This window comes from Ranitomeya imitator, chromosome 1 (genome assembly GCF_032444005.1).
Source record: "Ranitomeya imitator isolate aRanImi1 chromosome 1, aRanImi1.pri, whole genome shotgun sequence".
NCBI lineage: Eukaryota > Metazoa > Chordata > Amphibia > Anura > Dendrobatidae > Ranitomeya > Ranitomeya imitator.
In genome coordinates this window covers 1,038,274,043-1,038,287,254 of record NC_091282.1, presented here as the reverse complement: position 1 = coordinate 1,038,287,254, position 13,212 = coordinate 1,038,274,043, and the positions used below count along the sequence as shown (strand labels likewise).

At 43.8% G+C, this 13,212-nt stretch overlaps 1 protein-coding gene across 1 annotated transcript in view; it reads left to right on the top strand.

The window, feature by feature from the left end:
* The window catches only part of LRBA (LPS responsive beige-like anchor protein), an 825,317-nt gene that overhangs the window by 115,401 nt on the left and 696,704 nt on the right, over positions 1 to 13,212 (top strand). The window contains exons 26-29 of the mRNA XM_069744053.1: positions 841 to 968; positions 5,976 to 6,083; positions 6,617 to 6,797; positions 6,920 to 7,322. Of these exons, the coding sequence (XP_069600154.1) occupies positions 841 to 968; positions 5,976 to 6,083; positions 6,617 to 6,797; positions 6,920 to 7,322 (820 nt within the window). The remainder of the gene's footprint in view (positions 1 to 840; positions 969 to 5,975; positions 6,084 to 6,616; positions 6,798 to 6,919; positions 7,323 to 13,212) is intronic.

The following is a 13,212-nucleotide window of genomic DNA, read 5'->3' as shown; positions in this document are numbered from 1 at the left end:
AGCATGCAAAGACATTTTAAAGGGAATGTCCACTTTTAGAAAAGTTGACCACAAACATAGCCTGTCATGTAAAGCAATACAATTGGACAGTACTCGCCCTTTACAGGTCCAGCAGTGTACCGCCGCGGCCGCTTAGATCTCAGTGCTTTTGCTGCAGCAGTGACATAACATGGACGGTTAATATTACTGCTGCAGCCAATCGCTGATGTCAGAGGCTCGAATGTCTACCGCAGGCAAGCTCAGTGATTGGCTGCAGCAGTAATGTGACCTGTAGTCATGACATCACTGCTGCAGTTAAATCTCTAAGCTCTGATGTTTGGCGGAGAGCTGGTGCTAGACCCAAGGAAGTGTAGGTACTATCCGATTTTCTTGTGGTATGATGGGAATCATTTGGTTTTCTAAAATTTGAAAACCTCTTAAATTCAATTGTGCTAAAGTGTGCATTTCATTGCAGAATAAAATGTATCTTTTCTATTTCCCCATTATTCTGCACATTTAAAGTTTTTTTTCATTCTAAGATGCCTGTAACTCACACACTGCATATTCTACCTTTTAGTGAGCGCTTTATTAATGCTTTCAATGGGATCAGTATTCAGTAAGCTCCTCGGCTCCCTCTACTGGTAACTTGACTTTATGAACTGTTATTACATTCAGCCCATATGCGATAACATTGGAGAGCATAGATGGATAGGATGTCCACTTAAGCCACTCACCTACCTTACCCCATATGTTGTATGTGAGACTTTAACTCTTCACTATTTTCATTTTGAATGGAGGGTTAATTTTGTCAAATATTGGTCACAGTGACTGTAATCTTGTCTTTTTTTTTTTTTTTTTAAGTCTGTGCTGTTGCAGTTAGGAATTGTCTGGAGTGTCAGCATCACTTGCAATTAAAATCCACAGGAGAAAATATGAAAAACCAGAAGGCAATTCATGGCCTGGTGGGAACAGCGAAGTCTGCTGCAAAGGTAATCCGTGTGCAAAACATGCTGTAATACTGTGTGTTACTCATTAATTTATCGAAGAGAAGGACTGTGTGTGCGCGCTGAGAAATCGTTCATCACAGAACCTTGTAGCCTTAAAACCTTCTGTAAGAAAACTTGTTCTGTGTGCTACTGGGGAAGAATTGTGACCAATTCTGAGCAGCCAGCTTTCATGGCAAAGATTCAAGGCACATGAGTATGTTTGGGATCTGTATAATTTAGAATATTTGATTCTTACAATTTTGGAGAAAATGTGTCCAGTTCCATCGTCCAAGCCTATGGAAGTACAGTAGAGACATGGTCCTCGTTTTATTCAAGGATTACCTTCTTCGATAAGGGTGCTGGAGCAATAGTCACATATTTGATCTTTGTGAACAAAATCTAAGATAGTGTCGTAATTCTTCCTAAATGTTATTCTTAAGGCCCCTTCACATTTAGCGACGCTGCAGCGATACCGACAACGATCCGAATCGCTGCAGCGTCGCTGTTTGGTCGCTGGAGAGCTGTCACACAGACCGCTCTCCAGCGACCAACGATGCCGGTAACCAGGGTAAACATCGGGTAACTAAGCGCAGGGCCGCGCTTAGTAACCCGATGTTTACCCTGGTTACCATGCTAAAAGTAAAAAACAAACAAACAGTACATACTTACCTACAGCTGTCTGTCCTCCAGCGCTGCGCTCTGCTTCTCTGCTCTCCTCCTGTACTGTCTGTGAGCCGGAAAGCAGAGCGGTGACGTCACCGCTCTGCTTTCCGGCTCACAGCCAGTACAGGAGGAGTGCAGAGCGCAGCGCTGGAGGACAGACAGCTGTAGGTAAGTATGTACTGTTTGTTTTTTTTTACTTTTAGCATGGTAACCAGGGTAAACATCGGGTTACTAAGCGCGGCCCTGCGCTTAGTTACCCGATGTTTACCCTGGTTACCAGTGAAGACATCGCTGGATCGGTGTCACACACGCCGATCCAGCGATGTCTCCAGGGAGTCCAGCGACGAAATAAAGTTCTGGACTTTATTCAGCGACCAACGATCTCCCAGCAGGGGCCTGATCGTTGGTCGCTGTCACACATAACGATTTCATTAACGATATCGTTGCTACGTCACAAATAGCAACGATATCGTTAACAATATCGTTATGTGTGAAGGTACCTTTAAGCTGAGTTACCGTTTTTTCGGACCATAAGACACACTTTTTTTCCTCCCAATTTGGGAGGAAGGAGTGGGGTGTGTCTTATGGTCCAAATGTAATGTGGGGAGGGTGTAGTGGCGAAGTGGGATTGCACTCCCAGGAGGCAGGAAAATGTCTCCACTGCAGGATTCCGGTGCTGGGGAAACCACGTGGTCCCGATGCTTAAAGTGAAGGAATATTCATTAGCTACTTCCCCACCGAGCAGTGAGTGTGGAGCAGCAAATGAATATTCCTTCACTTAAACAGCGGACCCACATGGTTTCCCCAGCGCCGAATTCCTGCAGCGGCTGGGGAGATCGTGTCCGGTGGAGGAGGGGGCAGGAGCAAGGGGCCGCAGAACGATCGCCGCATACCCAACAGCACAGTTAGGCTACGTTCACACTAGCGTTATGCTAGTTTGCGTCGGGCGACGCAGCGGCGACGCATGCGTCATGCGCCCCTATATTTAACATGGGGGACGCATGCGTTTTTGTTTGTTGCGTTGTGCGACGCATGCATCTTTTTTGCCGCAAGCGTTGGACCAAGAAAACGCAACAAGTTGCATTTTTCTTGCGTCCAAATTTCGGCAAAAAAACGACGCATGCGTCGCAAAACGCAGCGTTTTTGCGTGCGTTTTGGTGCGTTTTTATTTGCGTTGTGCGTTGCGTCAGATTCAATGGAGTGAGTCATCACGTCTGTTGGCTCAGTCGCACATGCTGATTGATGGATGAAGGTGCCATCGTCCACCAAATGTATTCACCTCTGTCTGCATGCGGAGGATGTGGATAGCGGTGGCAACGGCTGATGGACAGCGGGCGATGGCATGGTGTGGGCCACTGTCTCAGCCCTTTGGATGTCTCGGAAAAATTAGGCCGATCGTCAAGTGACTCTCCTAAAAGCACGAAATGTCAGTCCAAGTGAGTATTGTCATGTATTAAGAGGTATGGAGTTGCTGGACAGGAACGTGATGCTACCACTTTACAAATCATTAGTGTGACCTCAACTGAACACAAAGGTCACAAAAAGGATGCTGGCGAGCTAGAAAAGATAAAAAGGATAGACACAATTAACAAGGGGAATAAATAAAGACCAAAAGAATTACATTTACTTAGTCTTGAGAGGAGAGGTCTTACGAGTGATATAATTCACTAGTAATAAATGGCCCATGCAACGAGTATGGTTAAATGCTGTTTAATGTAAAACCTCTGCAAAGAAAAGTGGCGCACCCCACCTGGAGAAGGAAAGGTTCATTCCAAAATAAATAAAAAAACAAACAAAAAAAAAAACATGCCTGCTTTCCCATTAGAATTATTAATCTACGTAACAGTCTACATCAACAGCTGACCACAGCACAAGCTTTTTTTTTAAAGGGCATAAGATAAATTATTTTAGAAATGAGTTACTTTCTTTTCTGAAAGTTTGGATCAGTGTATCGACACTTGGATTAGGAGGTAAAGATTCGCTTTGGGGAGGACTTGATCATGCTTTGCGTCACTGCTTTATCTACTTGCCATGGTCATTTCCTTCCCTCGTTTGAACTTGATGGACATTTGTCTCTCATCATTCATATTCACTATCTAACCCCATTCCAGTTATTTGTGGGGGTCCCAGCAGTTATACAATTATTACCTATTCCCATGATAGACTTGGTACTCATGATCCGCTCTTCAAAGGGTCGGTCCGAAATACAAATGAATTGTCATCCTTATTCCATATCTATTTGATGCCATAAATTAAGCTATTGTCTAATATACCGTTGAATTAATAATGCCTACCCTTCCCTAACTACACTAACAGCTTTTCACTCATTTCTCACTTCCTTTTTGATGACTCTTTGCTTGAGAATTCCCAGTGCACTTGTCATCAGTGGGCAGAGGCTGCGGTCACTGACGCAGCCTCTGCCTCCATCCTGTAGCGTTGCATCATCAGTGACTCTTGTTTCAGGGTATGTGCTAGTCCTTTTGCTTATGTGCACAATGACCGCGCTCTCTGTTGTCGGCTCAGATCAGCAGTAACGAGCTGGCAGGAGAGTGCTTTGTCATTTTATCTGGCCTGTAGACACCAGAGCCGCCCTCTCTTCTAAAGGTACCGTCACACTGGACGATATCGCTAACGATCCGTGACGTTGCAGCGTCCTCGCTAGCGATATCATCCAGTGTGACAGGCAGCAGCGATCAGAATCCTGCTGTGATATCGCTGGTCGGGGCAGAAAGGCCAGAACTTTATTTGGTCGCTGGCTCTCCCGCTGACATCGCTGAATCGGCGTGTGTGACGCCGATTCAGCGATGTCTTCGCTGGTAACCAGGGTAAACATCGGGTTACTAAGCGCAGGGCCGCGATGTTTAACCCGATGTTTACCCTGGTTACCATCTTTAAAGTAAAAAAAACAACCACTACATACTTACCTACCGCTGTCTGTCCCCGGCGCTGGGCTTCTCTGCTCTGGCTGTGAGCGCCGGGCAGCCGGAAAGCAGAGCGGTGACGTCACCGCTCTGCTTTCCGGCCGCTGTGCTCAGTCAGTGCAGGAAAGCACAGCGCCGTGGACAGACAGCGGTAGGTAAGTATGTAGTGGTTGTTTTTTTTACTTTAACGATGGTAACCAGGGTAAACATGGTTACCCTGGTTACCAGGGGACTTCTCATCGTTGGTCGCTGGAGAGATGTCTGTGTGACAGCTCTCCAGCGACCAAACAGCGACGCTGCAGCGATTCGGATCGTTGTCGGTATTGCTGCAGCATCGCTTAGTGTGACGGTACCTTAACTGGTCTACAATCTGCCAAATTCATTAACACTAGGACTACTGGACTCGTGACCCCGACTAGAACTACTGAAGTGCAAGTAGTCAAAATGACTATACCAGTAGTCCTAGTGTTAAAGAACTGTTAAAATTGTTTTGATTAATTTGGAGCATCTCTTGACTAAGTTTACACCACACCATTTTTCAAAAATATACATTCCTTTTCAGCTCTTTGATTACTTTGTCAAAAAAGTTTCAAAAACAGTTAGTATGTCTCCTCTTGTTAAATGTGGAAAAATGGCAAAGTACTTGTATAAGCAAGTAACTTTGCAATGCATCGCTTTATAAAAATATTCTGTTCTCAAGAACAGAGGTGTTTTAATTCTATAGCTTACTGTTTGTTGCCTCGGTTACCAACCACCTCTAAAATGTATCAAAAGGTGTCCTCTTTTCTAGGTACTTGCACATTTTATTTTTTTGCCTTAGAACTTGCTAGCTCTCAAGCTGTCTGTACCCGGGCCTCAGTGTCCCTGTGCTCCTCTTAATGGTGCAGAGGCAAAGCTGTCATTGTTAACTTCATCACTGAGCTGAACCAAAACCGCTGGTCCAAATTATCAATTTTCAGGAGCACCTCACCCCTACGAGCAGGAAAGTGGACGGTAGGGGAACGGTGCGCCGCTGAAGATGGATGATGAGAAATCAGTGTGGTGCAATTTATGTACAACAAATTCTGGTGCCTTTTAGCTTAGTAAATCCACCCCATTGCTGATGAAAACGTACCTAATCTGCCTCGTCGATAGAGGGATCGTCACTTAGACTTTCCAAAACTATTGATGATTTGCATTAATCAATGAAGCAAAGCAGACGAGAAAGTGAAAATTTTGATGTCTCTAACAAATTGTGTAAGCATCTTTAACTGGTGGATTGTAATGTAACGCACAACTTGGTCAAGGAATCAGGAGAACTTTAGTATGTTGCTAGTATTTTGCTTTATTTTTTTGTTTTACTAGTTTTCCTTTAAGCAGTTTGCAATGGTTATAACTTCACTGTCAGTGCTTCTGCTCAAGTTGTTTTACCTTCTCTTGTCTTCAGAGTTCATTGGACATTACATCAGGAATAATGTCTCCTGTTCGAGACATAGACAGACTTCTGCAAGACATGGATATAAATCGCTTAAGAGCTGTGGTCTTCAGAGATGTGGTGAGCAAATGAATGTTTTACTATTGCGTTAACTGTGAGCGTAGTGTTGGTTGTTCCACCCGGAGAGGTGAGATGGCTGGGAATATGGCTGACTGTTTGTAACATGCCGTATTGATCCACTTGTTGGGCTTACAGCAGAACACACTGAGGAATGGGTACATGGTTTTAGACAGTGATGGTAAAGGAACTTAACGGCTTAATGTTCCTAAATTAACGGGGCACAATTACAAAGCGAACAACGTCCAGCTAGCAAGTTCCTTTTTAATGGATGTATACTCATAATTTGGTACCTGGCCAATGACTGCTTAAGCATAGCTATGTTTCCAACATGGGGTGGAAAGTGAAGGTGACACATTAGCTGAAAGTTATCGAAACTGGCTGACCATCTGATGTACATGGGGGCCTCCTGACTCTAAATTGTCACTGCTCCACTAAATTATCATCTGGAAATTCAAGTTTTCCGAGACCTGTTTCAAGAATTGTAATCAATGAAAATGATCGTTCCCGCTTTGGTTTTTGTTTCCTATAAATAGGAGGACAGCAAACAGGCTCAGTTTTTAGCTCTGGCTGTAGTCTACTTCATCTCTGTGCTCATGGTATCTAAATATCGAGACATTTTGGAGCCACAGAATGAGAAGAAGCGACCTCAAGTCAGCAGCCCATCCAGACAAGTGGATAAAGACAGTGTGGATGCTGGAACAACCAACTTACAAGGTAGATAACATGATTACCAGCAAAACCTAGTACAATAAACCTTTCAAATGACTGTTAAACCTATACTGTAGCCATCTATGATCAATGGTATTGTGCTCTTTCTTCCTTGCTCTTTTTTATAGATGGTGCACCAACTGGTGAACAAGGTAGCCCAAATGACTCGGACAGCACCGTGTCCGTAAAAAGAAGAGACTCTGGTATTGGGGACGAAGCAGTTTTGTCACCTAACAGTAATTTGGAGACTGATTCCCCCAGGTCGGACCCTGTGAGTTCAGGTCCCGATGCCATAAGTGAGGTGCTGCACACTCTATCATCAGAGGTCAAAAAATCTCAGGAAAGTGAAACTGATGGTGTAAACGATCAAGCCAGCACAAAAAATGTGAATGTAAAGGATATTCTCCGTAGCCTTGTCAGTACACCCCCTGAGGAGTCCCAAATCGATCCTGCTTTAATACCACCTGCTTTCCTGGGAGCTCTTGGGGACCCCGCTGCTGAGCACTCAGTCCAGTTTAGATCATTTGACAGGTAATTTTATCGTGATAAATTTGTTTGAAGCATGTTATTGGAGTTTAATATTGATAGCCTAGATTTTGGTCATTTTTTTAAAACTTTTAATTTTCTCTGAAATGCTGCAAAGTTTCAGAATAAAACATAGCAGTTTCCAACAAGGAAGCCTGTCTTTGTTCTTGCGGCTCCTGGCACCGGCAACATTAGTTTCTATTGTTATTATTATTATTATTATTAATATTATTTATTTATATAACACCATTGATTCCATGGTGCTGTACATGAGAAGGGGTTACATACAAATTACAGATATCACCTACAGTAAGCAAACTAACAATGACGGACTGATACAGAGGGGCGAGGACCCTGCCCTTGCGGGCCTACATTCTGCAGAATGATGGGGAAGGAGACAATAGGTTGGGGGGTTGCATGAGCGCCGGTGTTGGATGAGGGGGTAGCTCTGGTGTTGGTGAGTGGATGACTCCTGTGGTGGTGAGGAGTGGAGGGAATCTTCGTATGTTTTTGGTACGTAATCTGAGAGCACCATGATTTTGGGGCTGAGATCCAGATTCCAGTGATGTCACTTACTGGGCTGTGTTTTTGCTGTTTCAATACAGTGTTTCATCTGCAGGAGATTTTCGCTATAGGACAACTGGTCTTGTGCTTCCTAGTCCAGCCACACACCCTTCACTGATTAGCAGCAATCTGTCACTATAGATTTTACACAGAAAGCTGTGGTGTGGTCGGGGTTGTACACAGATCAACAACTGAGCTCTGCTAGATCTCAAGCAGATAGAATAAGTTCTATCATATTTGCTGCACCCAGTATAATAAGTAATACTTTGCTGGAATCGCCGTCTCTATCCCTATCTCATGCTGCTGTCAGATTACATGACAAAAACCTTCTGACCTATTTTAAGCTATATCTGGTTAATAGGGCAAGGTATTTTTTTAATACCTGTATCCTTTTTATTGATGTAGCTGTGTGAGGGTTTTTTTTTGTTTGTGTGTAATGTGCCAGTGTCTTTATTGCTACCTATTTGGGGTAGACAGGATTTCTTTATTTGCTTTTTGTTGCATTTTTTTAGGGTGATGAGGTGGCAGAAAAAAATTGAAATTCTTAAATTTATTTTTTAAGTGTTTACTTTATGGGTTAATTGTAGATTTTGAAAGATGCTACTTTAATGAACACTGTAATACCAAATATATAGGGGGTGCTTTTTTTATTTATTGTTTAAGCATATATATTTTTTTAATTTATATTTTTCCGTCCCCTAAAGGGGTTGTCCACTACTAATACAACCCCTTCTCATACCCCATGCTTATCTCTGACTAAAATAATTTTTTTTTAAAAAAGCAGCTTCTGCTCCCCTCCCGCACTGACACTGTTCCTGCGGTGTCGGCACTCGCTCATCCCGTTGTTGCGACTCCTGACTGTGGCGCCCAATCAGCGTTGGCTTCAATGTCCCCGCCTCCTGTCGAATTGAACATAAGGAGTCAGAGATCCGCTCTGCCCGGCCTGATGTTTTGATCTCCCCGAGGTCATTCATCCTTATATGTATTTATAGTCCTTTTACCAGGCACTGCTCCTAATAGCCAGTTTCCTACTCCACACTGATGAGGGGCAAATACCCCGAAACAGTTGTCTGTGGATGGATACCATGTTTTGGCATAGGTGGTTTTCCTTTATTGGATGCTGCTCTTCCGTGGTTGTTCCTTCCCGGTGAAAGACCTGGCTATTTATTGCTTGCGTTGAGAAACACGTGATGGTGTCTCTGCGGCTTTTCTACAGACACCATGGGAACGATGCCAGCACCGGAGGGGACTATAGGCTTTACTATTTTTTGGGGCCAAGCATGGGGTATGAGAAGGAGTTGTCAAAGTAGTAGACAACTTTTTTTATTTTTTTTATTTTAAGGGACTTGAATTTGTGATCATTTGGTTGCATGTACTGTATACTGCAATGCCACAGTGTTGCACTATGTATATAAAATACTGGTCTCCCATGGATCTCAGCCTGAGCTTCCCAAAAGTAACAAAATGGCAGCCGTGGGCTATTACTAGACATTCTTTTAGAAACTGCTCCTCATGCCATTTTTATTTCTGAGAATAACGTTAACATCCGCCATGTAATAATTAGATCTTCCTCCATTTAATAATTATATCTTTCACCATGGAGAGGGGATTTGTTTTCCAAAGAAATAAGCAGTAGCAAGAAAAGTGACTGTTGAGCTCTGCTGTTTCTGGTCACCGGTGTATCCCTCCTTTAGGGCTCTGTTTCTTATTTAGGGCGGTGCGGTGGCCGCTCGGCCTCAGCCTCTTTACGTTCTGGATGTAAAGACCCCTTGTCTGAGAGATCTTCTCCTATCTCCTTTACCAGTGGGGTGTCCATGGGAATTTCAAAGCCTCCTCTGATCCTGCATTTATCTCAGGAATGCTTTGTCAGAAATCAAACCTCTCCTCATATCTTAAGGATTATCCTCTCTAGCTATGGCTGGAAAGTATACAGTAACAGCTAGACCAGCGTGGCTTCCCTGAAATCCTGCCAGGAGAGGGGCTGCTGCCGGCAAGGTGTGCAGATTCGTTCCCATGCTAGTGATGTCCTTGCTATCATCCTCACATCCATCCTGGCGATTAGTGGGTGCCAGACATTTACCCAGATAAAGTTCAAGGTCTGGTCTGGCTTCTTGTCTCAAGCTTCCTGAAGAAAATGGGAATAACTAGAATGCCTAAGTGCCTTTTTATTTACCGATTTCTGCCGCACTAAAATAATTCACATAGAAATTTAAAAGAAAAAAGAGAAAAGCCAAACCTTGAAGATAAGCCTCTGACATTGCCCCAGATGAGCAGGCCTCCCCCCAGTATATGTTCCGAGTGTTCTGCAGACCACCGCCCCGAGACTAAAGGCTTATTTGCTTAGGAAACCATTTCTTCCATTCTCGAGAGCGCACTCATTTTGCCTGATCATTACTTGCTAGTATGTCTACCTCCGATAGAGATGGCTTACTTTCTTCTGGAGGAGCGCTAATCTGCATGCCTTTATTTTCTCAAAATGCATTGCCAGCTGGCGGTCTCCACAAGGAGAAGTGTTGTATTAAAAGTATAGCCGAAAACTTTGTAAAATGAGTAAACTGTTGGCATAAGCTGTGCTGACCTTGTACACACTTCAGCCAATAAGCGAAAACTGAATTCTCATCCACATGTGTATTGCAACTTTTAAAGTATTTCTTGCATCCATATTTCATTATCCTAGGTCCTTCATTCATGTCTGTATTCATTCTGTATTTTCTCATGGTCAGTTGTGCTATATTGGTCTTTACTAGTATTGGCAGCTTGAAAAATATATATATTTATAATGCAATGCAGAATCTTTCATATTTTAATATTTGCTGAACACGTATATAATGCAATTCCACATTCTGAGACGGTTTTCATCATGCAGAGTGATTTTGTTCCTTTGGATGCCAGGCTTTGTGTCAGTAGGACTGATTATGGTCATCTGTCATGTCTTTGATCCGAACATGATTGATAAATGGGTATATTTGTTTCTAATGAGATGAGATTTTAACGGTTTCCATGATATGCCTTACGATCATTCTGATCATATGAAGAGGAAAATAATCCCTCTTTCTATATATATGTATGTAGGTATTCATGTGCATCTCTACATTGCAATTGTTAGAAAGACAAACATAAAAAACCATTGGGGCATATTTTATCAAGCTATACTCACAAGAATCCTTGCTTGATCTGCACCAAAGAAACCTCCTTCAGAACCTCCGGCATATCTACACACTTCTCGTGCCTTGTCCAACGGGGAGGGGGGGGGGTAAAGGGGGGTTGGTTGATCTTGCTGAAACTGGTCATGACAAACAAGCTGTGTAAACCTTGACTAGAAAGTCTTAGGCTATGTGCACACGTTACGGATTTGTTGCGGATCCGCGGCTTTTTTCTGCGTGGAATTTCACCAAATCAGCAAAGGATTGTTCAAGCAAGGTTGATCGGTGGGAATCCAGAATTGGTGTGCACATGCTGTGGAAAATTCTGTCCTGATTAGCAGCATTTTATTTTCCACTGCATGCCAATTCTTTTTGCAGATCTGCAGCGTTTCTGTACCCATTGACTTACATGAGTCAGTTTAATCCACAGCAAAATCGCAGGTGTAAAAAGGTTTTGCAGATTTGCTCTAAAAAACGCTACAGAAAGGAGATGGTGTCAGAAGGAGGAAGAGTGTGTGGGCGTCTGTGGGTGTACCCAGGAGTCGTCTGATGGGACTACTACTCTCATCCAGCTATGTCTGCTGTCACATATAACAGACCGCATGAGCCAATGATGGGAGAGTAGTCCCATCATCCGGCACCTGTGTTCAATTGTAAAAAAAAAACAAAAACAAATTTTTTTTTTACATAATTACATAAAGTACACACGTATGTACAAAGCGCATACTCACCGAACACCTAATCCCCGATGCCCACATCTCCTGCAAGCAATCAAAAATAATAAACCAACATATACTCCCTGTCCACCGTAGTCCATTTAATACCGAAAGTCCCCTGACTATCTCGCGTGTAGAACAGTCGTATCGAGAGATGTGACAGCTCTACCCGACCTTCGGCGATACACTGGCAGGAGGTAATTGCTCCCGCAGTGTATCACTGAGCCGCCTTGGGAGTTTGCCGAAGTTCATCACTTCCGGTGCTCTCACTTACTGCACTGCTGCGTGGGAAAGTTCTCGTGTATCGGTGCCATAATTGAGAGCACTGGAGCTGATGAACTCCGGTGAACTCTCACGGCAGCTTGGTGATACACTGCTTCAGGCCGGGTAGAGTGGTTACATTTCCCAATGTGACTGTTCCACACGTGAAATCGTCGTGGGACACTCTGTATTAAATGGACTACGCCGGACAGGAAGTATTATATGTTGTTTTTTTGTTGTTGCAGGAGAAGAGTGCGTCAGGGATTAGGCTTTCAGTAAGTATGGTAAATTCAGATTCAATAATAGTCTGTGATTATTTCAAATAAAGGACTTTATTCTGGCCATGTCTTTATTTATCATGTAACTATGGGGTTAGTAATGGATAAGTGCCTTATAGGCTCCTCTCCATTACAAACCTATGGGCTTGATGTCACCTGACAATACAAAGGTGACATCAACCCCACAAATATGAATCCCACTTGCCACAGCTACAGGGCAAGTGGGAAGAGCGAGGCTAAGTGCCATAATTGTTGCATCTATAAGATGCGTCATTTCTGGGACCGCTGAGAGCTGATGGTTTTTAGCCTGGGGGGCCAATATCCATGGCCCCTTCACAGGCTACTAATATCGGCCCGCAGCTGTCTGCCTAGCCTTTGCTGGTATCAATTTTTTTTCTGGTGTTACCCTGTAAACTAGTCAATAAAGGCTAAGCAAACATCTGTGAGCTGATATTAATATCCTGGGAATCTTTGGCTCCTTCCCAGAATATTAACATCTGCCCTCAGCTGTCAGCTGGTTATTAAAATTATGCGGGAGCCCACACCATTTTTTTTATTTTAAAGGGAACCTGTCAACCCCCAAAATCGCGGGTGAGGTAAGCCCACCGGCATCAGGGGCTTATCTACAGCGTTCTGGAATGCTGTAGATAAGCCCCCGATGTATCCTAAAATATGAGAAAAAGACGTTAGATTATACTCACCCAGGGGCGTTCCCGCTGTTGGTCCGGGTCCGGCGCCTCCCATCTTCATCAGATGACGTCCTCTTCTGGTCTTCACGCTGCGGCTCCAGCGCAGGCGTACTTTGGCTGCCCTGTTGATGGCAGAGCAAAGTACTGCAGTGCGCAGGCGCTGGGAAAGGTCAGAGAGGCCCAGCGCCTGCGCTTCAACTTATTAACCCTGTTTACATTCTTTGATTCTCTACCACCCCCATATT